Below are 27,864 nucleotides of genomic sequence, written 5' to 3' on the forward strand. Positions count from 1 at the left end.
GAGCACTTTCTAGTTTTATTATGTCACCATTAAGTCACATGCACTGCACACTGCATACATCATGCATCACAGCCAGAAGATTGATTTTTTTTAATGTTACCGCAGATTATTTACAAGGCATATATTGTATGTACACAATAGAAAAATGAACATGCTTAGAAAATAAAATACACATTTTTTTAATTCTTTGGGATCAGTAGTTAACTGAACCCTCTGACTTTTTCCTGAATATTTAAATAAATGATTAAAAAAGTAGTCTCCATTATCTCAACAGCTTCTTATATGGAATAGTGTTCCTGTTGCCTAAGCACTTCTACAAGGCTATTATGTACAAGTATTTATAGAGCAAATGGTTTCATATTTACAGAATAAACTTCCATTTTGTCTTTGCACCAATTACCACAAGATCCTTACAAGTAATGCCTAATTTCAAGTGCATAAGAGCTTTGCTTCAAAGAGGCTTTTTAGTGTTCACTTCAGATTGCCCCTGAGTGCAAATTTGTCTGTTTTTGAATCCTGATAATGCAGATTAGTGCTTCAGCTAACAGCAGGACCACTACTTACCAAGGAGACTAGTTTCAGAGACAGCCAGTTAGCCTGCACTAGCTAAATGTTCACATTATCACCATTTTGCCTATTTAAATTTTTTTTTAAAACAAGAAATGCAGGGAAAGTAGCACACAAACACTTTTCATATTTTCCATCCCTTACTAAATATTTCCTGTTACACTAATAAAATGCCAGCAGTTCAACTATAAAGATCATCTTTTACAAGAGCCGCCCCGCTCTTCTCTACTGTGATCCCATAAACAAAGTACACTGCCAGGCGCTACATATTTAAGTGCTTATGTGGCAGTTTTGCTGATTTTAGTGGAAAAGATGAAAACATCTGCTTAATTCTGTCATGGAAATCAGTGGGATTTAAATGTGCTTGATACAACTGGATGACAGCATCTTATTTTACCTCTTTGTAAAACAGTACAGCTCACAAAAGTCTTACATGCCCAACCCTTACTATGGCGTAACAACTCTACATACAAATGACTACCCACAGATGATTTAAAAATTTCACTGTATTAAACAGTCAAAATTAACAGTTTCGGCTGGTCTGTTTCCATGATCAGCTAATCTCAAGCCCTACCCTATTATATACATACAGAAGGTGTCTGACATTTCCTATGAAAATAAAACAAGGTTTCTATAGGACTGTTCTATGCATCTATTTTAATCACCAGCAAACCCCACTGTTATGTTTCTGAGCAATTTCAGTAGTTTGATTCAAAAGGAATTATCTGCATTGTTCAAAGCATGATTGGAGGCAGCCGACACCTTTCTTGCAAATCCACTATTTGCTATTTAACAATTCACCCAGTATCATTTTGAAAACACTATCATACTCAAGTATTCTATGTTCTGTACTACTTAACCTCAGAGGGACCATAAAAGAAAGTATAGAGGTCTGGGCCACTCAAATGTACTGACATTGTTGATAAACCAGTTAGCTTTCCATGCTGAGAAACGTGGACATGATTGCATCTTCAGGCAGAAAAAAGTAACAACAAAGGAGTATGAAGGCAGTCTTGTAAGTATGACTTAGGGGTAGAATGATGTGTAACCCAGAAAATTTAGATGGAAGAAGTTTTTAAAAGAACATCTGTAAACAGTACTTTAGCATTCAAAATGCTGCTATCTTGCTTGCTTCTCGGACACCGCTCAAATATGCTCCAGTAACTGTCTGTGGAAAGTGCCTGTTGGTGGCCTATTTAAAAGAGAGAAAGAAATCTGAAAAACTTATATGAAAGAAAAATGCATTAGTAATACTTGCAGAAGCACACACACAGTTTCTTATTCTGATTTGATCAGAGATTGACACGAAGTAGACAAATCCCAAACAAAATGTAATATTTAACAGGATTATTAGGTGTTCTCATAATGGAGAGATTATAACGTACACAGTACTTTGATTTGGTATGATGAGCTGTCCAGATAGTAGAATCCTTTTTTTGTTAAATGGTGTTCTGTAGTACAAGAGAGTAGGAGTGGATCCAACCATTGTACAAAGAGCACCCCTCCAATTTAAGTAGCTCTTCCATTGGAGGATGGCTTCCAATGGTGGATGAAGGCTTCAAGCTTTGCTCAGTGGAGTGCTAGGCTAGGGGAAGGATCCGCCCAGTCAGTCTTAGAGCAGGGAGTTGCGCCAGTTCCACTGGATTATTTCCAAGTTGGACTGCTAACCAGGATTCCTAAGAACCACCTGGTAGAAGTTATTTTGAATATTTATTTTCCTACCTACTTCTAGCCAAAGTATAGTCTCCTGAAGCAATTTGATCATAAAAACAAATTACAAAATGTCAGTAACAACTCACTAAAACTAGACAAAGACCAGCAAAAGACAAGGAAAAAGAAACCACATTAAAGCCAGTGGACTACCAATATGACATCCTTTACCATCCTCCAATGAACAAACAGGGAGCTAACCAGGTCTCCCTTGATAGGGAGTTCCACAGAAACGGTGCCACTGCAGAGAAGGCCTACTCGCACCTCCAATGGAAAGAGTAACTGCAGCAGGGTAGCAGATATGAGAGCACAGGAAGAAAGAAAAGGCATTCTTGCAGATACCCATCACCAAAACTGACTGTTAAGGGCTTCAAAGGTCATAAAGAGCACTCTGGCTTGTGCCAGCACATTAACTGGTGGCTTTTTTTTTGCCATCAAGTCACAGCTGACTTACGGTGTTTTCAAGGCAAGAGACGGAGTGGTTTTGCCATTGCCTGCCTCCGTGTCAGGACCCCAGCATTCCTTGGGTGGTCTCCCTTCCAAATACTGACTGGGACCAACCTTGCTCAGTTTCCGAGATCTGGCTAGCCTGGGCTATTCAGGTCAAGCCAGTGGCTGTTCAGATTAGGTATTATTAGTTGGATTCAGACTAAACTGGCAATTTCCACCTCTTCCCCCTTCTAGGTTCCCTATCTATCCCACAGGAACAGCATTTTGCGGCAATCAATGAGCTGCAAAGGAAGGCAGGTGAATTCCATTCTGCCACTGGAAAATTCAGCCTTGGTCCAACCCAACGACTTTTCTTCTGCTGAAGCCCATCAGCAGCCTCGTCACTGTACTCAGACACTTCACAAGAGTTTGTTTCAGTTTTCTAGTTTAGTCACTACCAAGATGTGCATTAATTGTAGCCAGAGATCTTTTTCCTAGGAAAGGATGGAGTGCACATTACTAAAAGGGTGTAAAAGGGCCTCAGTCAAACATTCTCCTAAGAATCCAGCACCAGAATCTGGTACCTCAAACCTGGATCTTTCCGGAAGAATATGACTCTATCCAAAAGAGGCCCTAGGCTAGCTGGCTCACCTACCTTCAGTTGCTTACTTTGGTCTAATTTGCATATTACTAAATCCATTTCAAAGAATCTGTTGGCTTCACTGGGATTAGAAGGAAACAAAAATTTAAGTGGTTGTTGTAAAGAAAGGATAAATGTGCTTCTAGAACAACATAGGCTTATCTTCCAGAAAGGGGAGAGATAAGATTCCCAACCTACATTCCAAGAAAGTGACATTTTATGGTGACAGATGAGCTGAGAAAATGGCAGAATCAACAGGTCAAATTTTACCATTTGTGCCAGGTTGTCAATTGTCCTGATAAATTATTACTGGGTCACTCAGGTCTGAGTTGAACCCAGATCATTTTGCAATACTCCTTTAATCACTTGGATTGGTCAGAAAAGAGGGAAAAATTGAACTTGCACTCTGATTGGCCTAGGAAGGGAGTTCCGAAACTAGGGCGAATATTCATACATGGGGCAGCTGGAGGTACAATTCTGTGTCAAGAATTCAGTGGCAAGATGCCGAGGCCTTTAATTCCGTGTCAAGGACAGATAGATGTCAGATGTCTGGTTTCTATCTCAGTCTTGAAGCCATCCTTATTAGAGGGATCTATAAGCTTTCATAAGTAAAGATCAGCAAACAACTACCTGTTCTGTTCTTTTACTAGTACTCTGCCTTCTTATAGATCGTTCCCAAATATCCAAAACAGTGCTTTCTAGAATTTTATTTTTTTTATTGATTAGATTTCTATTCTGCCCTTTTATGAAGGCTCAGGATTACAACCAAGGATATGGCCGAAGACCTGTCTACCTTAGGGACCGTCTCTCCCCATGTATTCCCCAGAGGATACTTAGATCCGGGACGCAGAACTTCTTGTCTATTCCCAGGCCGAGGGAGGCGAGACTGAAGTCTACTAGAGAGAGAGCCTTCTCAACTACGGCCCCCTACTGGTGGAACCAACTTCCAGAAGTAGTAAGGGCTTTGCAGGACCTTGCTCAGTTCCGCAAGGCCTGTAAAACAGTACTATTTCGACTTCCCTTCAGCTGAATTATAGTACAAGAGGACGCCCAACATCACCAAACATATTGAAATTAATACTAGCACCAAAACTGTTTTAAATTGTTTTAAACTCTTTCATTGTTATTATCAACTTAATTGTCAAAACTTCAATGTTTATTCATAGTTTTATTGTTTTAGTCTTGATTGTTGCGAGCTGCCCTGAGCCTGCTTCGGCAGGGAGGGCAGTTTATAAATCCAAGAAATAAATAAAATAAAATAAACAATAAAACGCTAGGATATAAAAATTTGTAAGATATAAGAAAATAAAATCAGACACTGGTCATTCACAAATAATCAAAATATAAAGAAGACCCCCCCCATGTGACTCGGTGACATTATCAGGAGAGGTGGGGGGAGTGCCAGATTATCTAAGGCCAGCCCCGATCTCTACCTACATGATCCAGGCAGTATGGGTAAGAAATATTTTTCTTAGGGTTTGTAGAATCTTTTGGGCTCAAGTGCCGTGTTCTACTGGAGAAAGTTTTCCTTCCAGACGTTTCGTTCTCAGCTGAGAACGAAACGTCTGGAAGGAAAACTTTCTCCAGTAGAACACGGCACTTGAGCCCGAAAGATTCTACAAACCCTAATGATGTTACCAGCTGTGAAAACGTGAAATCTTTGATAAATATTTTTTTACCAAAAATCCAAAAGATCTGTTGCCACTCATGCTAGATGGTCTACTGGACCCAACTCAATGTAAAGCAGCTCATTTTTACAGGACTGGAAACTTATTTCAAGTGCAGCACCTACTTTTAGTTTTACCAGCTTTCCATAAGACCTCAACAGCTAACCGTTTATCATCTGTTTCAGCTCATAGGTTGTTTCAGCTGAAACAAAGTCCTTTAATAGATAATCAGGAAAACAATCAAGAAATTTACCTCGCCAGCAAAGAAGACTGTTCCTTGTATGTCTTCTGCTAAGATGTCATAAGCTTCACCGCTGCCACCTGTCTTTACAAAACTATATGCCATTTGAATCCAAGGCTCTTTGCTCCATCGTGTAACAAAATACTTGACTGGGTCTGGCACTTCCTGCATTATAAAAGCAAATGAATCACACAATCTAATAAATAGAGTAGATCAAATGCATGGTACAGTATGTTTTAAATGCCTATTAACTCCTAGAGTGTGTAGAATAACGCTGTTGCTGGAACACAGGAATATATTGCTTTTCACATTTCATTTATGAATTTGGTTTAAAATATTTACATTTGACCTTCTCTCCTTAAGGCAGCTAAACCAATGCAGAAAGATATAAAGAAAAGACCAACACATATAATCGGGCCCACAGGCAACCCAACACGTGCTCTGAAATCAAGGCTTTTTTTGAAATCAGGGCCTTTGCATATTAGGCCATACACCCCTGATGCAGCCAAACCTCTTGGAGCTTACAGTAGGCCCTGTACTAAGAGCCCTGTAAGCTCTTGGAGGATTGGCTACAGCAAGGGTGTGTGGCCTAATATGTAAAGGAGTTCCTGCTACAAAAAAAGCCCTGGTGACCAGGCATCTCTTATTGGACCACAAGAAGAATCCGATGCGTTATATTTTAAATGGATACATGAGGGTTTTAAATCAAAATACAAACTACCATGTGTTTCCTTCAAAGAGCATCCATGCCTGCTATTCAAGAAAACAGGCCTACCTGTTCCTTGAACAGTTCACGGAGGACAATCATGCACTGCTGAAGAACTTGCTTATCTTCCATATTCTTGATACTCGATACAGCATCACCAGTAATGACAGACATCAGAACACAGCATTTACGCTAAAAGCAAAACAGGTACAAGGATAAGGGCAATGACAGCATATTATAGCTCTGTAATCAAAAACCTCCCTCCTCAATAGCCCCCTTCTAAAATAATGATGCTTACCTATCAAATGGGAAAAACTATCTAAATTGTGGACTCACAGAGAAATGCTCACCTCCTGTGTGCATATAATGGGACAATTTGCGTCCATGTTATTTTGTTTATTTATACCCCTGGTTCCACCCCCACCCCCCAAAGCAACTTTGGGAATCAAGCCTACAACATTGTTCTGCCTTCCTCCATTTTATGCTATCCTGAGGGACAGGCGAGGTAGGAGCAGGCCCGTAGCTAACCAGGGGTCCATGGAGCCTGGCCCCCTGACAGTTTTGGGGGGGCCCTTACCCCAGGCTGCCCCTCTCTGTTCTGTGCAATTTAAATTGCACAGGAGGAGTGCCCAGGAGCAGCCGCTGCACCTCCCATGCCTTTTAAAGGGCCCACAAATCAGCTGATTGGTGGAGTCTAAATTGGGTGGGAGGAGTGGCAGGAGCAGTCACCAGCCTCCTACACAATTTAAAGGGCCCCTTCCCCTCACAGGGCTGGGCAGAAGACAGGCCAACCATGTCATGAGTCCATACATATCATGAGGATGGCCAAATACCTCACCTATTTGGAGGTGCCATCTTATAGAGGAGCCTTTACTTTGGCTCCTTGTACAGTTATTCCCTCAAAGGTGCTAGATGGTAAATATAGGAAGATTCCATATGAAGACAGATGTTGCCCTTGCTCCATGGAGAAGTGGAATCAATGATCCATATGCTCCTTCGATGTCCATTCCATCAAGTATATAGGAAAAAGTGTATTTCCCCATTTTTAGACAGAATAATAGTGGATGCAGACAAGGCCTGCCTGGAGAAACTTTTAACTGATGAAAATCCGCTTATCTCCAGACAAATAGCTAAATTTACCATTTGGTAAAATTTCACAATAAGAAATGCGATTCTGTATGATTTGTACGACTTGCCTGAATTGTAATATGATTTTATAGACATTTGATATTTGACATTTTGGACTTATTTTAGAATTTTGGATTCTTATAAGGTTTGAAAGTTTTTATGATCAAATTTTTTTAAATATTTTTAACTATTTAAATCATTCAAAAAGCATAACATTACTATAACCAATCAATACAGAGCAAAAGAATTACAACTGCTAAACAAAGCATAATTATCAACTGTGCTGTCTAGGGGTCATATACTTATTTTTAAATGCATATAGATAGTGATTAATATAAGTATTAAATCTCTCCTTTCTAATCAATAAAACAAATTTTTGTATTTTTCAGGTACTTTACAATATTCTTTATTAGAATTTTCAATATATTCAAAAAAACAAAACCAACACTCTATAAAAGTGCTTTTGCATAGTGGAACTTCTTGTTGGATGATCTGAGAAGCTAATTTATCAATCACTAGTATATCCCAAATTTTCAGGAGCTATTGTGACTGAGTAGGTTTAGAAGTGTTTTTCCATTTTGAAGCTATCAATAATTTGGCGGCCATTATGAGTAAACAGGCCAGATCCCTTTTTTCCTGAGCAAACTTAAAATTGGAATAGTCATTTAGTAGAACAAACTCTGGTTTTTTTGGAATAGTAACTGAGTATATCATCAACAACATAACACATCATCCCAAAACTGTCGGATTATAGGCAACTCCACCAGCAATGGTAAAAAGAAGCAATTTGCTTACATTCCTTCCAACAAAGATGATCTGATTTCTGTTTAAAATGGAATAGTCTAAGAGGCATAAGGTACCATCTAGCCCATAACTTAAATTGTAATATCCTCAAATTATTGGCTGGGTTCAAAAAAGAGTACCTGTCCATATATTGGCCCATTGTTCTTCTGAGATATCCCTCAGACAATCCTTTTTCCACACACTTTGTTGGGAAGAAGTTCATTGCCAGTTCTTAAATTTTAAGATTTTATAAATAATAGATATTACCCCTTTTCGCTGTTGGTAGTCTTTATGAATAATATTTTCAAAAGCTGTTAGGGGTCTGTCTGGCTGTGTGTTCAAAGAGTTGCTATGTAGAAAATGCTTTAATTGTTGCAACTGCATCCATTGGACTTGTGTGTTAAGTTTTTGGGAAAGGGTTTCTTTGGAACATAGTTGACCTTTATCATATGTCAGAAAATCTAAACATATTTTTCTTACACCAGTTTGCGTAGTCTGACTTACTTTTGCCTGCAGAGAACCAGGACTGTCCCAAAAAAGATGCCACTGGGGAAACTCCCGGAACTAAGGTTGGTCTAAATTTATCCCCCAATTTCAATGTGGTGTTAATATAAGGATGGTCTTTCAGAGTTGGATTCCTATCATTGGATTTGTTCCAAATTGTTTCAAATAGAATGTCAGGAGAAGCATAGTGGTTCTCAATACGAATCCAAGCCTTTTCTATTTGTGGGGAGGTATAGTGGATGTTTTTTAGTTGGGCAGTGAAATAGCATGAAGGTTTTTATGATCAAATATACTTTTTGGAATATTTCTGGTGGTTTTAATAAGGATGTATTATGCTTGTGGCTTGTAAATAATGTTTTTGACTGTAAATAAATATTCATTCATTCAACATCAATTCCATTATAAGTCAGCTGGACTTTTGAAAACCCCACAGAAAATTCTTTAAGCACCAATTTACACTGAAGCAAAGACAGCAAAGAGCATACTTTAAAGCACGTCCTGTTTCCAATATTTTATATGTAATCTGAAGAACAGGAAAGGCAGAAAATTTTGGCATCCAGTAAACATAACAGTCAACAAATTTGGAAAACATAACAGTAGCCACAGGATTGGGAAAGATCGGTTTATATTCCAATCCCAAAGAACGGTAATGCCAAGGAATGTTCAAACTATCGCACCATTGCACTCATTTCACATGCCAGCAAGGTCATGTTAAAGATCCTACAAGCAAGGCTTCAGCAGTATGTCGATTGGGAGCTACCAGAAGTTCAAGATGAGTTTCAGAGAGGTAGAGGAACTAGAGGTCAAATTGCCAACATTCGCTGGATTATGGAGAAAGCACGGGAGTATCAGAAAAATGTCTATTTCTGCTTCATTGACTACACTAAAGCCTTTGATTGTGTGGATCACAACAAACTGTGGCAAGTCCCTAAAGAGATGAGAATACCAGACCACCTCATATGTCTCCTGAGAAACCTGTATGAGGGTCAAGAAGCAACTGTCAGAATGGGACATGTATGTGTGTGTGTGTGTGTGTGTATATATATGTATGTGTGTGTGTGTGTGTATAAATTAAAAAAAAATTGGCCACTGTGTGACATAGGGTGTTGGACTGGATGGGCCACTGGCCTGATCCAACATGGCTTCTCTTATGTTCCTTTGACATGGAACAACCGATTGGTTTAGAATAGGAAAAGGAGTTCGACAAGGATGTATATTGTCACCCTGCTTATTTAATTTATATGCAGAGTACATCATATGGAATGCTGGCCTGGATGAAGCACAAGCCAGAATTAAGATTAAACATCAACAACCTCAGATATGCAGATGACACTACTCTAATGGCAGAAAGTGAGGAGGACCTAAAGAACCTCTTGTTGAGGGTGAAAGAGGAGAGCACAAAAGTAGGCTTGCAACTCAACTAAGATCATGGCATCTGGCCCCATCACACCTTGGCAAATAGAAGGGGAAGACATGGAAGTAGTGACAAACTTCACATTTCTGGGATCCAAGATCACTGCAGATGGCGACTGTAGCCATGAAATAAAAAGACATTTGCTCCTTGGGAGGACAGCTATGGTGAACCCGGGCAGTATAATAAAAAGTAGAGACAGCACCCTGCCAACAAAAGTCCATATAGTCAAAGCGCTGGTATTCCCAGTAGTAATGTATGGCTGTAAGAGCTGGACCATAAGGAAGGCCGAGTGCAGAAGAATAGATGCATTTGAGCTGTGGTGCTGCAGTCCCTTGGACTGCAAGAAGATCAAATCAGTCCATCCTAAGGGAAATCAACCCAGACTGTTCCTTGGAAGGTCAGATGCTGAAGTTCAAATAATTTGGCCACCAAATGAGAAGGGAGTACTCACTGGAGAAGATCCTGAAGCTAGGAAAGAGAGAAGGGAAAAGAAGAAGGGGACAGCAAAAGATGAGATGGCTGGACAGTGTTCCTGATGTAACAAACATGAATTTGAGCAGACTTTGGAGGACAGTTGAAGACAGGAGGGCCTGGCGTGACTTTGTCCATGGGGTCTCAAAGAGTCGGACTCAACTGTGCAACTAAATAAAAATACATAATAAAGTCTCCAACAATACCTGTGGGTCCATGTCATAGAAAACACTGAACAGACCACGTTTGTTGGAAGAAGGAGGTATATGGCCAAAAAAATCAGCTCCTTGAATTTTGCTGTCCCAGAATCTGTAAGGAAACTGCAGGGCAATCTAGAGAAGAAAGAGTGGAAGTCAGAACAGTCACAGTCTTGTTGCATTTTACAAACCTCTATGTAAATTCACATATTTGTAATACGTTTAAGCAAAGCCTTTGTTGATCCCAGTGGTATACTTACTTGTAAACTTAGTAGATTTACCTCTAAGTAAACATACAAAGGATCCACCTTCCTCAAACCATTACATATTTTAGAACAATAGTGAAGTGATCCATTTTGAAGCACCTGACTGAAAACTCCAGAGGCGCCTTATAGTATTTGCAGATGTCTTCCATGCAAATACAGCAACTTGAGCTTAGTTCTGGCTTGAAGGAAGCTAACAGCCCAAAAGAAAGAGCTTTCTTTTTAAAAAAATCAAGGGGAAAAGGGTTATTAGGAAACAAATTTGCACTGCATTGCTTCATAGAATCATAGAGTTGGAAGGGACCTCCAGGGTTATCTAGTCCAACCCTCTGCACAATGCAGGAAACTCACAAATACCTCCCCCTAAATTCACAGGATCTGCATTGCTGTCAGATGGCCATCTAGTCTCTGTTTAAAAACCTCCAAGGAAGGAGAGTCCACCACTTCCCGAGGAAGCCTGTTCCATTGAGGAACCGCTCTAACAGTCAAGAAGTTGTTCCTAATGTTGAGCCAGAAACTCTTCTGATTTAATTTCAACTCACGGGTTCTGGTCCTACCTTCTGGGGCCACAGACAGATGAGCATACAGACACCTGCACCCTCACAGATGAACATACAGTCATCTTTAGCGCAAAAGACCGGCCCTGCTATGTTACAACTTGCTTTACTGCAGAGCATGAAAGCAAATTATAGGTAGGTTGTTGAAATGTGGGAAACCAGGACTCAAATTTACAAAGGAGAGAGTAATTGGGGGTGGGATTTTTATTTAATATAGTTATACCATTTCACCTACCAAAGTACCCTTGGAGGTTACAAGCCTTCAATATGAGGCAGCTATATCCCTAAACAAGCAACTCTGTTATTCTTTCTTTGAGCTTCAAAGTTGTGATGTTTCTTTACAAATCTGAACAAGTGGAAGCATGCACTGCTTCCAGACACTAAACTGCAAGATAGTTCTTCTAAATCCTGCAGAATAGGATACCCCAAAGCACATCATTATCACTGGATTCAAATCAAAACTCTTACCTTCTCAATGACCCCTGCTCCTAAACTGTTGATGGCTTTCATTTTTCTCTCTGGCAAAGCTGGGTTAAATTGAATGGCACCTTTCTGAAGTATAGCCAGAGGTATAGCAATTAAAACCTAGGGAGAAAGGGACAAACCTAATTAAAGTGCAGTTAAAGGTACTCAATATAATGGCTACTCTTTCAAGATTGCTCCAGCATCAGATCATTCTTGTCTTTTAAGGCTTAGGTGTATGAGCTGCTGTACCAAGATATTAAAATTGGAAGGTAATCACTGAGTGACTTCAGGACTGAGAAGGAGGAGGAGAAGGAGAAGGAGGAGAAGAACTGCAGATTTATACCCTGCCCTTCTCTCTGAATCAGAGACTCAGAGCAGCTTACAATCTCCTATATCTTCTCCCCCCACAACAGATACCCTGTGAGGTGGGTGGGGCTGAGAGGGCTCTCACAGCAGCTGCCCTTTCAAGGACAACTCCTGCGATAGCTATGGCTAACCCAAGGCCATCCCAGCAGCTGTAAGTGGAGGAGTGGGGAATCAAACCTGGTTCTCCCAGATAAAAGCCCACACACTTAACCACTACACCAAACTGGCTCTCCCTCTCTCTCTACTCTCCCTTCTTGTCCTGAGTTTACCTGAAAAGGCCCGATTTCCAGCCAATAAAGCATGACCTTTCTCTGCCTGAGATTCCTTAGATCTGTTCCCAGACAAATTATGGCCCTGTTCACACAGCGTGTTGAGTCCATGATAAACTGACCCGGTTCTGTTCCAAATAAAGCATGCAGCACAATGGACATGCTGAACCCTCAACTAAGATCCAACAGTTGCCCATGCAACCACATCTTTCTACCTTAGTCCTAGAACTCCTGTTGCTTTCTCTGGTGTCTTGCTGTAGGATAACCTGCTCTTCAACTTCAGTCCTCCACCTCTTCACCACCTGTCCTGAGCTCAAACCAGGACAGACTCCTTAGCATGAATGGATAGATGTATCAAGTAAGAGGTTCCATATTCAATCCCTGGCATCTCCACTTAAAAGATCTTGGCACTAGCAGTTGAGAAAGACCTTTCTCTGCCTGAGATTCCTTAGATCTGTTCCCAGACAAATTATGGCCCTGTTCACACAGCGTGTTGAGTCCATGATAAACTGACCCGGTTCTGTTCCAAATATCTTTGTTCCAGATATTATCGATCAGACTGCCATACTGCAATTCGAATCACTCCACAGTGAAACCGTCTTCTGCCATTCACACAACAGCACCATGCAGTTCTTTTTTTGTTTCCTCCACTATTATGCGTATAAGAGCATAATGCGCACGCACACATAATGCACACACAATGCACATATGCTAAAAAACATTATGTGGTTATACAGTTATGCACATATCGCTAAGTAGTAAAAAACAGTATGCGGTTATGCACATATCGCTAAGTAGTAAAAAAAAATGGTGACTGTAAACCGGATGTCTGAGGCTCCTTTTGCTCTGGGACAGCCTTCAGACATTCGGAAGTTGGTTAATATCTCAGCAGAACTATCCAGATGGAGAAAACTATGAGGTGAAACCAGACAACTCAAAAAACACTGCAAAGGAGCAGGTAACAAAATAATCCAGTTTCGAGAAGGATTGGAGGGGGGTGACAACGATTGACTACCAAGAGGCAGATGTTGCTGTCTGATCAGCCACTTTTAACACCGTAAGAAACAGCAGCGACAACTGATTAAACTGTGCATCTGAACAGGCCCAATATTGAGCTAGGTAGACCAGTGGTCCGACTCAGTATATGACAATTTCTTGTGGACAAACTAAGAATCAGTTGGCTCTGGTTGGTGAAACTTTACTCCAGATCTCTCAATGATCTCTCCCAGCAGTTCATGTAGATATTGAATTACAAGGGACACTGTCCAATAGCTTTTCAACACCATTTTCTGGAATCCACTAGAGCCATTGCGAAACAGTGCCCCCTAGTGGTATTGAAAGCCACTGACCAGTCCAATTGTACTAACAGCACACCTCCCCCCACATGTCAGCTGTCCAGCAAAGGTCATCCAGCAGGCAAGTGTGACCTCCACAAATAGGCTGAAACCCAGACTGGAAAAAATCCATATAATCAGACATCAACCAGAAACCCATGGAGTTCAACCATCACTACTTGCTTCAGCACCTTGTCCTCCAAAAGGCTAACCTGACACAAGGGGAAGATTATTCAAAATGAATGGTCCAAGGATAGTCCTTGCCTTTTTTGATTTTTCTAAGGGATGGCGCCATCTTGTAATAAGCAACTGTATCTTTGTTTAACTTTGTTCCACCAAAATTAATGTCAGAATTGGGAAAGGAATGAGAAATGTGACCTTTTGGGCAGTCCACTGAGTTCCATCTGTTGCTGTCACCTTGACCTCTTCTCCTGAATAGTCAATGCTACGGACCTGTTAATAAAGAGGCACAGGAAACCACACATTATGAAATAAGTTTTTGTATAATACTGTCACATCCATACAATATGGTTGGGTTTTTAAAAAAAAAAAAAAATTATAGTCTTCTTTCTTCCGTTCCAGCTTTCTTTTTTTTATAAATGGAAAGATATTCACTAAAAGAAATGCTAAAAGCAGAAAAATGAACCTACATACCAAGGATAAGGGATTAAATGACTAACAAAAGAGCAACAGTTCTGTATCAGATCAATGGTCCATCTAGCTTATCCTATTTTGCACAGTGGCCAAATACACGATGCCAAGTGCCCCTCAACCACCAAAGGCCTACAAGCAAAGAATGGAATCCAAAGCCCCCTCCCAGCACTGCTAGGGTTTCTGTTCTCTGTTCAAGGATCAGCTCACTTTGTGAATGACCAGAGAATTATGTAGATAATATTTCACTTTTTATTGTTTTTCACAGGAAGGGAGGGATGTGGAGCAAAATGATCCCATAGCTCTTGTGATTCATGGGCCCTGAATATTTGCCCTTGCATGCTCAATCACATGCCACACTCACTGAGATTCTAGGCAAAACCTCTCATGCCTCCCCAATCTCTCAAGGATGGCTGAGAGAACAAAATCCACTTAACATATATTTTAACAGCTGGAGCATGCACAGTAGGCATGCATTAAAATTATGGTGGAATAGTCCATGGTGGAGGGAAATCACATATTCCAAAGTAAAAACTACTAACTAGCCATCACCAGGAGGAATTTTAAAAAGTTCAAGTAAACCAAACCAGACACTGGTGAGATTATATGCTGTCATGCTCTACTACAAAGCCAATAAAAGATGGCCACACTTCCACTTTCTTTGTACTTACTGGGGCCTTCAACCGAATGTCCAAGCCTTCAGCCATTTTTTCCATTATGGCAGAGTACCCTGAGCTTAAAAGAGTGTGATCACCAGCGAATTGAGCAAAAAATTCATTGTGATCCCAGGAGCGTGCAGAAACCTGTAGGGAGAGCATAATTGTTTCCATAATGAATCATGTCACAGTGCTTGAGCATGGGAAAATAGGCCTTCGAGAAGCTAAACTGGACCAATATATACATAATGTCTCCTCTCAGCAATTAAGTACTCAAGACAAGCATCACCTTTCTTTTTGGTGGAATGCAGGTAAAGAGGACTTATCTTCAGGGCCAGCCCCTGCCACTAGACAAACTAGGCAATTGCTAGGGCGCCGGCCCTTTGGGGATGCCAACTTGGGCTTCCCCCATGTGACTCAGTGACATTATCAGTGTGGGAGGAGGGGGGCAGAAGTTAGCCTTTCCTAGGGTGCCAGATAATCTAAGGCCAGCACTGCTTATCTTGAACCATAACTGCAGCATCTTTCATGGCCCAGGACTTTGCAGCCTTGGAACACTCAATATCTTCATTTCTCACAGCGGGCTTGCTGCATTTCAGAATGAAAAGCCAGCATGGTGTAGTGGTTGGAGTATCTGGCCAGGATATGGTAGGCCCAGGTGTGAATTCCCCACTCTGCCAAAGCAACTTGAGCAGGGTCACCTTGAGTCAGTCACTCTCCTTCTCAGCCTAGACTACTCCAAGGGGTTGCTGGTGTGAAGCTAAAATGGAGGAGGGGAGAACAATGTTGTAAACTGCTTTGAGTCAGAAAGAAGACTATAAAATCAAAATGAAAGGATATGACGTTAGTTGGAGGCTATCGTTTAGTGACAGTGTGGAGCTAGCACAGCTAGTCTTACAAAGTCGTGTTTTTCATGCCATGTTTTTCCACAGCTTGTGGCCAGAGTAAATTATCAAAGGATCACCAATGCTCAAAGCTGGTCCATGTTTAACGTGGGTATGCATGATTTGGAGCTTTTTAATATGGTATTCTGACAAAACATTGCGGTATGCAAAAACTTTCTATACTCACCTTATGGAGGTTGCTGCCACAGGCATATTCAAGGTTACTGAGGTGAAACTGCAGGACTTTTTCCTCCAGTTCACTGAACTGGATTCCAGATTCCTGAATGAAAACTTTATAGATCTCTTGGATTTTATCTGCAAAGTAAGAAAATATTCCACAGTTACTAATAATTGTTCATTTTTCTTCTCCGCTACCCAATGATGGGGAGAGGGAGAATCCTTATTTGATTTACGATGAAGGACACAGCTGTTACAGCATATACAGAAATCTCTTCCACTTGAGAAAGAAGGAATTACTTTTCAAAGATGGCATTTGTGAACTGAAAATAGTTAAAAATTGTTCTGAAAAGTTTGTGGGCTGATTTAATTAGGGTGCTCATGAAACAAAAACAATCAAAACATTTCTGAACACATGAAAATGCTTTAGAGTTAATTATACTATGGGGTCTTCTTATCAGCAGATCTCCAGGGTCTCAGGTTGAAGTCTTTCTCATCATCTGCTATCTGATCCCTTTACCCTAGAAGTGAACTGGAACTTCTGCATGCAGGGAAAGGGCTCGGCCCACCATTTAAATCAATTAAATACTGCAGCTCTAATTTATTCTGATTGTGTTACTTTCATAAAATTTCTCTCAAGACAACAGAAGATAAAGAGCCAAATATAAAGCTGGGGGTGGGTGGGGGAGAACCCTAAATTTCAGAAGTAGACTCTTCCTCCTTGTAATGAATGTTTTGGAACACATCGATTATCTTACCCACTTCCAATAAAATAGCATAACAGCAGCACTTGATACATTTTATCCAGGATTTCAACACACTGATCAGGTTGTAAATGATGGGAATGAAACCAAAGAATCATGTGAATGTAATTACAATCTCTCTGTGCACCAATAAGTGATTTCCTTCCAGTGGCAATTTATAGTACTAAGAGAATGCTGCTCCAGCATGGCCTTGATATCTGGAAGCAGTTTTTCCTGCTGCCAGCAAAGCACAATATGGGCACTGAAGGTCATTCAAAAATCAATGAACTGCAAAGCAAGTTCACACAGATTTCTGGTACTACTTCCACAGCTCCACTACCTCCTTTGTTCCTACTTACTCCCTTTTGAGAATCTCAAGTTGTTTCTCCTTACCTCCAAGAGGAACATCTTGATGCTGGTTTTTATCTTTTCTCCAATCAGCTACAACATCAAGGATGGCATTGAAATGGAAATCCATGCGCTTATCTATAGTAGGGTCAGTTATCCTCCCACCTTCCTGGATCAAGTCGCATTTCTCTCCAAGTTTATGCATCTTAATCCCCAGCTTTTAAAAAAAAGAGTTAAAAGGAGAGAAGGAGAATCAGAGCATCTTTTAATTAATACTGATTAACACCATTCAGTAGTGGAATGCTGTTGCAACAAAGTTAAACAAAAATACTTTTATACAACTCTCTGGATTTTCAAAAAACCAGGGTGGACCAAAATTCAGATAAAAACTGAGAGTCAGCATTGAGATCTTTGCATTTAGGAGATCCAAATTATTTCAGTTATAATCAAAAGTTATGAGTACTAAGTACTAATTGCCTAAGAAATCTATTCTGGATCTGTGCAGCAGGACATCACAAATGTCCAGGAAGGCAATCTCATGTGGCAGGGAATTAATCACATAAAATCAGAGCCACTGCATGAGAACTGTCAAAACAGAACATTTTAAGACAAATGCATAGAACAGTAGGTAACCAACTTCCCTGACCAAATAAGACAGATCCTCAATGTTACTCCTTCACATATGGGAAAATAAGGCAGAGAAACTACTTTCTCCAAAGCCGTTCAATGTTTCCACAATCTAATTTGCACCTCAAACCAGTTATCTCAGACCCAAGCCCAATAAGCTTTTCAGGAGACTACAGAAAAATGGAAAAAGCATGCCTCCAAACTACATATACATAAGTCAGTATATATTAACCAAATGCTTTCTAACAGCAATGTTTTCATTGGTCAAAATGCAAACCCACTTGCTCACACATAAGCGCTATTGGATTGTTGACACCGCCATTAACAATCTGTGCCCCTTTTCCAACAGTGATTCCCTTGAAAGATTTGTCATCCCACACACGCCCGCCGATTCTTTCCTTTGCTTCAAGCACAAGAACCTGCAATACACAAATAGAAGTGGTAAAAAATGCTGTGAATGGTAGTTATATCAATAGCAACATAGTTGGCTAATACAATCATCCTGCTAAGAGTTTACCCAACTTGTGAGAGAAATGTGATAACTGAATTCTACAATGAGTTCTGAACCTAAGAGATTTAGAGCCCACACATTACCACTGAGTTCTCCTTTTAAAAAAAAAAATAGATAAACCAGATGCGCAGGATCTACCTGAACAGTTGATAGGCCACAGAGTACCAAGCAACAAACCCTGTTTTCCATAAGAAGTTCTATGTTTCATGAATACATGAAACGACCTTAAACCGTTATCAGACCACTGGTCTATCAAAGTCAGTACTGTTTATTCTAACTGGCTCTCCCAGGTCTCAGGTAGAGGTCTTTCACATCACCTTTACCTGACCCTTTTAACTGGAGATACCAGAGACTGGTTCTTCAGTCACCACTGTTAGTGTCTCACCCTTGCCATAGCATATCATCTCCTGGAGCAGACTGGAGAAACGTACAGAAGTATTCAATTTCATTTTTAAAAATCTAAGCAAGCCTTACCTTGATTCCAAAATTGTGAAGTTGCCTTGCAGCTGCTAATCCTGCTGGACCAGCCCCGACCACAATTACAGATTTCTTTTAAGAAGAAGAAGAGGCACTAGTAAGAACACCTGAGAAGTCTGTGCAAAAGGTTGATCACTGTACAAAATTTTGCTCTTAAGTGTTCCGCTGCCAACATCATAGGCACAAACTGAGCAAAAGTTAAAGTGATGCACAGGTAACCTTTTGTGAAGGACAGCAGGCCTAGACAGGTTTCACAATGGTGAACTCTGTGTGATAATCTGGTTCTGGAAGAGGATTACTGAATAATCATCATCATATAGATAGATGCAAATGCAAATTATGTTATTCTTTAGTAAAGTAGCACATAAAAAGGATTTGTTTTGGAGCGGGACGCAGGAAACTGAGTTTAAACCCTGAGTTTATCAAAGTCAGTAATGTCTATTTTTTGTGTGTGTCAGCAGCTCTCCAGAGCACCGGGGACAGGTTTTCTCACTTCTGGGACCTTCAGTGCACAAAGGTGCTCTATCCCTGTGCTTTAGTCCCTCCCCAACTTGTGCTTGAAAGAAGAATGAAACTGCCAGATGCCATTGAGCCTAAGAGAATAAAGGGATTTTATGCTTTTTATGTTGTCTGTCTCCTATTCTAAACTTCATGGAGGGAAGAAAGAGCACCAATAATTTATTATCTGACCTGAAAAGATATGGTGAGTACAGTGTGAGCCACCCTCTCATTTTTTTTCAGCAATGGACTTCCAGTTTTAAGAGCTTGCTCCCCGCACTTTTGAGGCAGTTGTAAAGAGGTGATAATCTTCAAGATAACCGCCCCATTTCTCTCCTTAGACACAAACAAGGCCTTCCATTTTACTTCCTTTCTCCTCAACCCATCAGAATTTGTCCGGATCTAGTTTATTTGTATATTGAATCTTAAAGTACTCACATTGTGATAATCTTTGGGAAGAAGAGGCTGGTCAGGATTAACAGACAAAATCCCTGTATTAATCAGACCTTTCCTGGTCATAAATTGAAGTATCCGTTCTGTCTCCCGTACACAGCGAATACGCACAAGACCTCGAACAATGATGAAATGAGTACACTTCTGAGGGGTGAGAGGTTCCTGTAGGTTGAGGGGAACAGAAAGGACAAAACCTTCTCAAGAGATGAGAATTTGGTCCTTCTCAAACCATGTAACTTACTGTTACTTCAGATAATGAAGCTTAGCTGCTAACCATTTCTCTAAAACTCATGTATAGTTAAACTATGTTGTTATACTCTTCCACAATAATTCAGGACCATATACAATGTAATAACAAACCACAGCATGGTACAACATTTCTCTTTTAAAGAATCTGAGATGTATAGAACAAAGTCCTTAGAAGAAAATAAAACATAAACCATATACATCTCAGAGGAGACAGACTCCCAAGCACCCAGAGTTCCCCACATATAAGGTGAGCAGAATATTTACAAATGTTGGTCCCAAGGCTGGAAGAACCTGGCTTTAAAAGCCCTCTGACAGGAGTAGCTCACTGGCAGAAGTGGCATTATTACCTTCTGTCACCTGCTAAATACACTGTAGTGAATTCCGCTGTCACTTCCCGAATTACCCCTCATAATTCCTGGGAAGTTCTTACCTCATGAGCCTTGAGTATTTTTCTCTTCCCTTTTTTTCAGGGAATTAGGAGTATATGCCAAGGGCATAACTTCCCAACACTGGTGTCTTCCTGTCAACTTGTCCATCTATGTTTACATCTGGATGTCTCACTAAAGGACACTGGGAAGCTCTTCTGGACACTACCTCACATACAAGGAAATAAAAAAGTCTCCTCTCTCTTAGTCCAGCGGCATTACCTCACTTCCCTTTGAAGAAAAATTAATTTTCCTTAAAATGGCATCTTCTTTTAATACTTGTGGCTGCAGATATTAAAAGATAGTCTCTTTGGCATCATAAGCATTACATTAATAATAATCATATCAATTATCATATCAATAATGACAACCAGAGTGGAGTAGTTACTAGAATCTGGAAGACCCAGATTCTAATCCTGCACTCTGCCATGGAAGCTTGCTGGGTGACCCTGGGCCAGTCACATGTTCCCAGCCTCACCTACCTCACAGGTCAGTTGTTGTGAGGAGGAAATGAAGAGAGGAGAGCAATGTAAGCTACTTTGGGTCCCCACTGAGGAAAACAGTGTGGTATAAATGAAGAAAACAAACATTAAACAAGCAATGGGTTTTTTTTCTAAAACAGTAAAAATATATTAAATGTTTGAGAAATGGGTACCTTCTGGGATATATGAAAACGCCATTACTTTTTAAAAAATGTTTTATGGTTTAAGTGTCAAGTTTGTATGTACTTTTGTTTAGGAAGTATCAATAAAAATAGAAAAAAATTGTTTTGATTAAGGATTTAAAATCAGACTTTCCCCCTCATGATAACTTAATTAAATTGTCTTGATTTAGATCAGTCTGTCCTGCACTCTCTTGACTAGCAAGTTTCCCCATTTACTTCAGTGGAGGAGACAACTAAGTATGCATGTTGTCCCTTCCACTGAAAAGCTGATCCATGTGCTTTGTATCTGTGTACCAACATATAATTGAGATAAGCAAGACTCAGAAGAAGAAATTGGATTTATACCCCACCCTTCACTACCCAAAGGAGTCTGAGAGCAACTTACAATCTCCTTCCCCTTCCACTCCCCACAATTTACACCCTTGAGGTAGGTGGGGTGAGAGAGCTCTAACAGAAACTGCTCTTGAACAGAACAGCTCCAAAAGCATTATGGCTGACCCAAGGTCACTCCAGCAGCTGCATATGGAGTGGAGAAAAAAACCAGTTCTCCTAGATAAGAGTTCATGCATTTAACCCCACTACAGCAAACTGACTCTCAGGAGATGAGACAACAAGGCACAGTTGTAAAAAAAAAACCCCTTAAATTCAAGGGTCATTTCATAGAAAAAAGGGGTGCCAGAGCTCATTAGCACAACTCATTGGCATATGCCACACACCCGTGACATCACCGGAAAATGTACTAAATTATATCAGCTCAGCATCTACCTTAAAATGCTTACTGAATTATAATTGTCATAATAAAACCTTACTCGCATCATACTTTTTAAATTACATTCTCCTATGTGGCCACAGTGGCATGATGATTTCCATCTGTCTGCTTTACATGTTTTGATTATTCCCCCATTTTGGGGGGGAACTATTAAAAAGTTTGTCAAATCTTAGAGTTCAGCAAAATTCTCACAGAGTATTTGAACAATGGAGCCCAAAAGCAAGTATTTGGGAGAAAGGTAAGAAAGAAAGCACAATAAAATTTAGAGGTTCCGAAGCTCCACTCCTGTGAGCTCCTGCCCAAAATGAGGCCTGCTTAAATTACTTATTTGATAGTACTATTCCAAACTTTTAGTCTTGCTTACTTTGCAGTTTGTATACCACAGGGCCAGAATGAGGTTTCTCAGAGCCAGGTACATGGTGGGATCTCTTGAATATTCCGGAAACTCATAGAGTTCGTCTAGTTCCATTACATCTGGCCTTACACACAGTGCTTTACCACATTCATTGGGCTGATAGAATGGCCAAAAGTACTTGTTCATTCCTGAAAGGTAACAGAGTGAAACACAGAATTAGTTTTACCCAGTACCTGCGCCATAAGATCTGACCGTTTTTCATTAAAGGTGAGACAGATGAGGGTCAGGGCATCCTCACAAACAGCATAAGAGGACACAGTAGAGGGCCGGCAGTGGCAGAAGAAGCAAAAGAAATCACTCCCACTTCTCCACACCCACTTCCTTAAGAAGAAGACTGCAGATTTATACCCTGCCCTTCTCTCTGAATCAGAGACTCAGAGCGGCTTACAATCTCCTTCCCCCCACAACAGACACCCTGTGAGGTGGGTGGGGCTGAGAGGACTCTCACAGCAGCTGCCCTTTCAAGGACAACTCCTATGAGAGCTATGGCTGACCCAAGGCCATTCCAGCAGGTGCAAGTGAAGGAGTGGGGAATCAAACCCAGTTCTCCCGCTGGGAGAACTGGGTTTGATTCCCCACTCCTTCACTTGCACCTGCTGGAATGGCCTTGGGTCAGCCATAGCTCTCATAGGAGTTGTCCTTGAAAGGGCAGCTGCTGTGAGAGTCCTCTCAGCCCCACCCACCACTACACCAAAATGGCTCTCAACACCAAACTGGCTCTCAGATCCAACCCCTAGGCTACATGACAGTAATCTGCCAAGGCGAATGAATCCTTTGGGCTTTTGTTGTTTCTCACCCTGTATCCCCATCATTTGGCTTCATGAAAGCCCTGTTTGCTCTCAGTGACTGTACCACCAAAACACAGAGCTGGGACTGATACAAGCTTAAAAGAAGAGAGCAAACATAATGGAGACAAAAAAATGGAATCTTGCCTGACTCAGATCATCAACATGTCCACAGCTCCTCCTTGAAACCATCCTTACAAAACTCAACACACAATTGGTTTAGTCAGCAAAATAAGTGATGGGATGATGAATGCCAGAGTTTAAGGATGTGATGCAGTTTCCTAACATAAGAACCAAGACTGCTGTATGACTACTACATAACATTGTAGTTAGAGTGAGAGAAACCCAGAAGAACCAAAAGGGCACAGTAAGATCTATTTCAGCTGAAGCACATTTAAGAAGTTGCTGCCTGCATGCTCTGGATGGTCATATGCAAGATCAGAATCAGGGCTTGCTTTTTTATAGCAGGAACTACTTTGCATATTAGGCCGTGCCCCCTGATGTAGCCCATCCTCCAAGAGCTTACAGTAGGCCCTGTACTAAGAATCCTGTAAACTCTTGGAGGATGGGCTACATCAGGGGTGTGCGGCCTAATATGCCTAGGAGTTCCTGCTACAAAAAAGACCTGACAATACAGTTCACATGATGTATTGTTAATGGATAACCCAGACAACCCTGATCTTGTCAGCTCTCAGAAGCTAAGCAGGGTCAGCCCTGGTCAATATTTGGATGGGAGACAACCAATGAAATCCAGGGTCACTATGCAGAGGCAGGCAATGACAAACCACCTCTGAACATTTCTTGCCTTGAAAACACTTCAGGGTCACCATAGATCAGCTGTGACTTGACGATGATGACAACAAATTGTTAACAGCTTCACAAAAGGAAACCACCTTTTAAATCAGGCAGCTGCCTTGCATGGAACACGTACCAAGTGAAGTACTGCCCACGCAGCCTTTAACTCACACCTATTCACGAGGAGAGAGAGAAATGCAGATGGGAGAATCTTTACCAGCTATAGTAGGCGGGGTCTTCAAGTGCTCCATTTTTACAGTGTTGGATTCACCAAGTGAGCGGTGGGTGCTGGTGCAAGAGGGGCTCATGCCCACACAGTCTGGGTAGTAGGCAGACAACAAAGGTGCCGCCACACTGTCCTTCAGTAAAGGAGGAAGAATGAGCATAGAGTACCACCAGGAATCTGAAACTTCAGCAACTCTCTAGGAAAGAGTAGAAGCAGATGGAGAATATGAGAAAGCAATTAAGATTCTTCTCAAATGTTCCCACTCAGTCCATTAACTGACCTTAAAAGCACTAGCTTAAGAGACAGATTCATACAAGAGACTCCCTTCTTAGTGGTGTGATTATGAGCAGGACTAATTCCCCCCCCACACACAATAATTCCTTGTCTATGAAATTAATAATGTCCTTTTCAGGATCCATACATCTAGCTTTCCATACAAGGTGTTCCAAGAGAAAAAAGTTTGCCTATTGCAAGAGATCTACCAAGAGAATGTGTAAGTGCTTTGGCACCAAACCTGTTTGCACAGAAAAATTCAAAGACAGTACTAGCTGACCCAGTTCTCAGCTATCCTTTGCTTCCAGTGCAGGGGTGCGCAAACTTCAGCTTGGGAGTCACATGTGGCTCTCAAAGCCCCCAAACCTTGTCAGCCAGCTTGGAGAAGGCATTTATCTCTTTAAATGACTTATCCAAGCTGAGCCAGCAGGCAGCTTAGAGAATGCATTTAAAGTTAAAGTTGCTTTCTTTCCACGTCTCCCTCCCTCCTTCCATCTATTTGCCTTCCTTCCTATCTTGAAGCTCTCAAACATCTGACATTCATGTCTTGCAGCTCTCAAACACTGGACATTTATTCTATGTGGCTCTTATGTTAAGCAAGTTTGGCCACCCCTATTCCAGTGCATTTCAGATATAACAGTAATTCTAAATGTAACAAGCCTGAGAGGTGAGATTTTACTATGACAACCATCTTTTAAAGGAAAACATAAAAGTTCACAGCATAAACTCAGAAGAATATTAACCACATTCATCTATATCTTCTGTATGAGGTGCTGCAGACATGTAAACTTCTTTGCAAAATTTATATGCCTTTCCTACCCTCAACAGAGCCACCAAGGCAGCTAACAGATTAAAAACATATACAATTAAAAATGTCTAAAAAACCATTAAAATATTAAAACCATGCTAAAATAATTATACAAAACAAAACATTAAAAGCAACAATTAAAACATAGGACAGGAAGAAGGGATCATTCACCATGCAACAATAACAACAAAAAGCCTTCACCCATTGGTGGAACATGGCAACAGAGAGAGAGATGTATCTCCCTGTGGAGAGAGTTCCAGAGCTTCGGTGCCATAACTGAGAAGGCCTTCATCCAGGTTGCCACCCACCTAATATCAGAAGGCAGGGGCACCCAAAGCAAAGATTTGAAAGATGACTATAGCACTGGAGTAGGTTCATAAGGGAGGAAGTCCTTCAGGTATGTTGGTCTCAAGTCATATACAGCTTTAAAGATCAACACCATCACCTTGAATTGTGCTCAGAAACAGACTGGGAGCCAGTGTAGATGGGCCAAGACTGGACTGATATGGTCTCAGTAGCCCACTCCAGTCAACATGTTAATTATAATACACAGATTAGGTTCAGGATTTGATCTTTTCCCTTGGTAATTTAAGTACAGTGCCAAGACATGAACATTTATGCTAATCACTTGACCGCTATAGTATATTTCAATCAAGGGAACAATCAATCGGTGTCATTTCCACACTTCATTCCATCCTCTCAAACACAAATTTAACACACAGCGCTTACCAGATCCTCAGGCATGGAGCACTGATCTGAGCCCTCCACCTGGAATATATGAAACTATGTGAAAGAACAGACCTATACAAAGTCACAAGACATTGTTAAACAAGACAAACTTCTGAAGCAATAGTATAAATGCTATTAATTAAAAAAAATTGGGCCAGACAACACATTATAGACAGATGTGTGTGTGTATGTGTGTGTATCATGGGGCAGTCAAGTTACAGTGACCCAAGAGGGTTTTCAAGGCAAGAGACAGACAGAGGTGATCTGTCATTGCCTGCCTCAGTATAGTGACTTCATTGGTGGTTTCCCATCCAACTACTAATCAGAGCTGACCCAGCTTAGCTTCCGATGTGTGGTGAAATCAGGCTAGAACAAAGCCCAATAGCAGAATGCCACTAACTGTCAAATACTGAAGACCAGTCAGCAGATAAGGGCTGTTGCCAATGGGCCGTGTTTGTGGGTCATCTGACTAGCCATTGTTGTCAATGAGACACTGTACTACCTTGGCCATTGGCATGATCTAGCACAGCTTCTCTTATGTTTCAGCACCTACTGCTTCTAAGGAAAAGAAGCCTTGGGAGAGAACAATTTGAAGTACAGCAGTAGCACAGGGAAGAGATTCCCAGTTTTCACCACAACTTCCTCCCTGCAGGACTTTTTCAGATGCAGGTTTAATCTAATAAACATGTCTGGAATCCTTATTGGGAAGGGAAAACAGTCTGGATATGAAGCTGCAGAGAAAAGTAAAAGTCAAGTTTCACCTTTAAGATCAACAGAGTTTTATTCAGAATGCAACTTGACTCCTACTTTGTTCTACTGCTTCAGACCAACACAGCTGCCCGCTTGGATCTCTCTACATGGATATGAAGCTGCAATGGATAGCTTATATACCCTCTCTCCCTCTTGCCACTTCCACTTAAAATCACATCCCCTCCCAAAACTGCTTTTTTTCTTAGAAGCAGACACCATTAGCACTTTCTTTCAGAGAGAGAGAGAGAGAGAGCAAATGAATGAACACTAGCATGCTGTCTTGGTTCTGGTTACTGTTTATTACTTTTTCTTCAGGAAGCTTACATTTAGATATGTCGGAAGAAAAAAGGGCCATTTCAAACTGATTCACAAGCACCACAAGGAGATCTGCAAGCCAAGGAGGGCTCCCCTTCAAAGAGGAGGCTGAAGCCCTTCCAGCCAGAAGACCAGCTGTTTCATGCAGTAGTCAAGTTCCTCTTTAAAAGGTAACAAGAGCAGTAAACAGTGACACACACACCAGTACTAGACGCTCCTGAAAACACTTGTGGCTAATGTGTCTTATAATGCTGGGGAGCATGCACAGCTACATCATTGCAATTTGTTTAAAACATACTGATAATTCATAACAGATATCAACAATGGCATGAAGCAGTGATTTTTAAAGAGAAGCCCAGCACAAATGTTTAGGACTAAGAAAAGTATCTATTTTATAGCAACAGAAAAGCCAGTGGCATTACAAACAGGACTGAACATAGACAATACCTTGATAGAATTGTTAAGTTTCATGCCGCAACGGTATGTTCTGGCTATTTGTGAGGTAAGCTGGATTTCCTTTGTCAGCTGACGCCACTTTCCACACTCTGGTTTTGTGCACTGTACCTGGAAATACAATCAAAGAAGTGGTTATCTGTGCTTGTTTTTTAAAAAAAATCATCAAGAATCAAAGACACACCAATAATTTGAGAGAGAGAGAGAGCACTTTCAATATTTGAACCAGACCTCCTCTAAGAGGCATGAACAGCAGCGCAATTTTTTTCTTGAAGCTTTCCATCAAACTTAGCTGTCATAACTTAACTATAAACGGATTTCAAAAAACTAATGCAGCTTGTACCTCATTTCCATCCTACCCATAAAGAGTGATTCACTTCCTCATTTCACAAAAAAAAATGTGTCCCTCATTTAAAGAGGTACTAACTTCTCTGCACTTTATTTTATGTCTACTCTACACAGCACCTGCAAG

General features: G+C 40.8%; 1 protein-coding gene across 1 annotated transcript in view; it reads right to left on the reverse strand.

Annotated features, from left to right (window-relative positions):
• Positions 1 to 71: 71 nt before the first annotated feature.
• The window catches only part of KDM1B (lysine demethylase 1B), a 35,666-nt gene continuing 7,873 nt past the window's right edge, over positions 72 to 27,864 (reverse strand). Inside the window, exons 5-20 of the mRNA XM_060244156.1 lie at positions 27,387 to 27,503; positions 25,875 to 25,913; positions 24,056 to 24,260; positions 22,208 to 22,386; positions 19,722 to 19,898; positions 18,783 to 18,857; positions 18,079 to 18,216; positions 17,216 to 17,387; positions 16,090 to 16,217; positions 15,034 to 15,165; positions 14,090 to 14,164; positions 11,746 to 11,862; positions 10,467 to 10,592; positions 6,030 to 6,152; positions 5,267 to 5,419; positions 72 to 1,759 (exon numbers count right to left, since the gene is read on the reverse strand). Coding sequence (XP_060100139.1) covers positions 1,676 to 1,759; positions 5,267 to 5,419; positions 6,030 to 6,152; positions 10,467 to 10,592; positions 11,746 to 11,862; positions 14,090 to 14,164; positions 15,034 to 15,165; positions 16,090 to 16,217; positions 17,216 to 17,387; positions 18,079 to 18,216; positions 18,783 to 18,857; positions 19,722 to 19,898; positions 22,208 to 22,386; positions 24,056 to 24,260; positions 25,875 to 25,913; positions 27,387 to 27,503 — 2,040 coding nt within the window. The 3' untranslated portion in view covers positions 72 to 1,675. The remainder of the gene's footprint in view (positions 1,760 to 5,266; positions 5,420 to 6,029; positions 6,153 to 10,466; positions 10,593 to 11,745; positions 11,863 to 14,089; positions 14,165 to 15,033; positions 15,166 to 16,089; positions 16,218 to 17,215; positions 17,388 to 18,078; positions 18,217 to 18,782; positions 18,858 to 19,721; positions 19,899 to 22,207; positions 22,387 to 24,055; positions 24,261 to 25,874; positions 25,914 to 27,386; positions 27,504 to 27,864) is intronic.

The sequence above is a fragment of the Heteronotia binoei genome, chromosome 7 (assembly GCF_032191835.1).
Source record: "Heteronotia binoei isolate CCM8104 ecotype False Entrance Well chromosome 7, APGP_CSIRO_Hbin_v1, whole genome shotgun sequence".
Classification (NCBI taxonomy): Eukaryota; Metazoa; Chordata; class Lepidosauria; order Squamata; family Gekkonidae; genus Heteronotia; species Heteronotia binoei.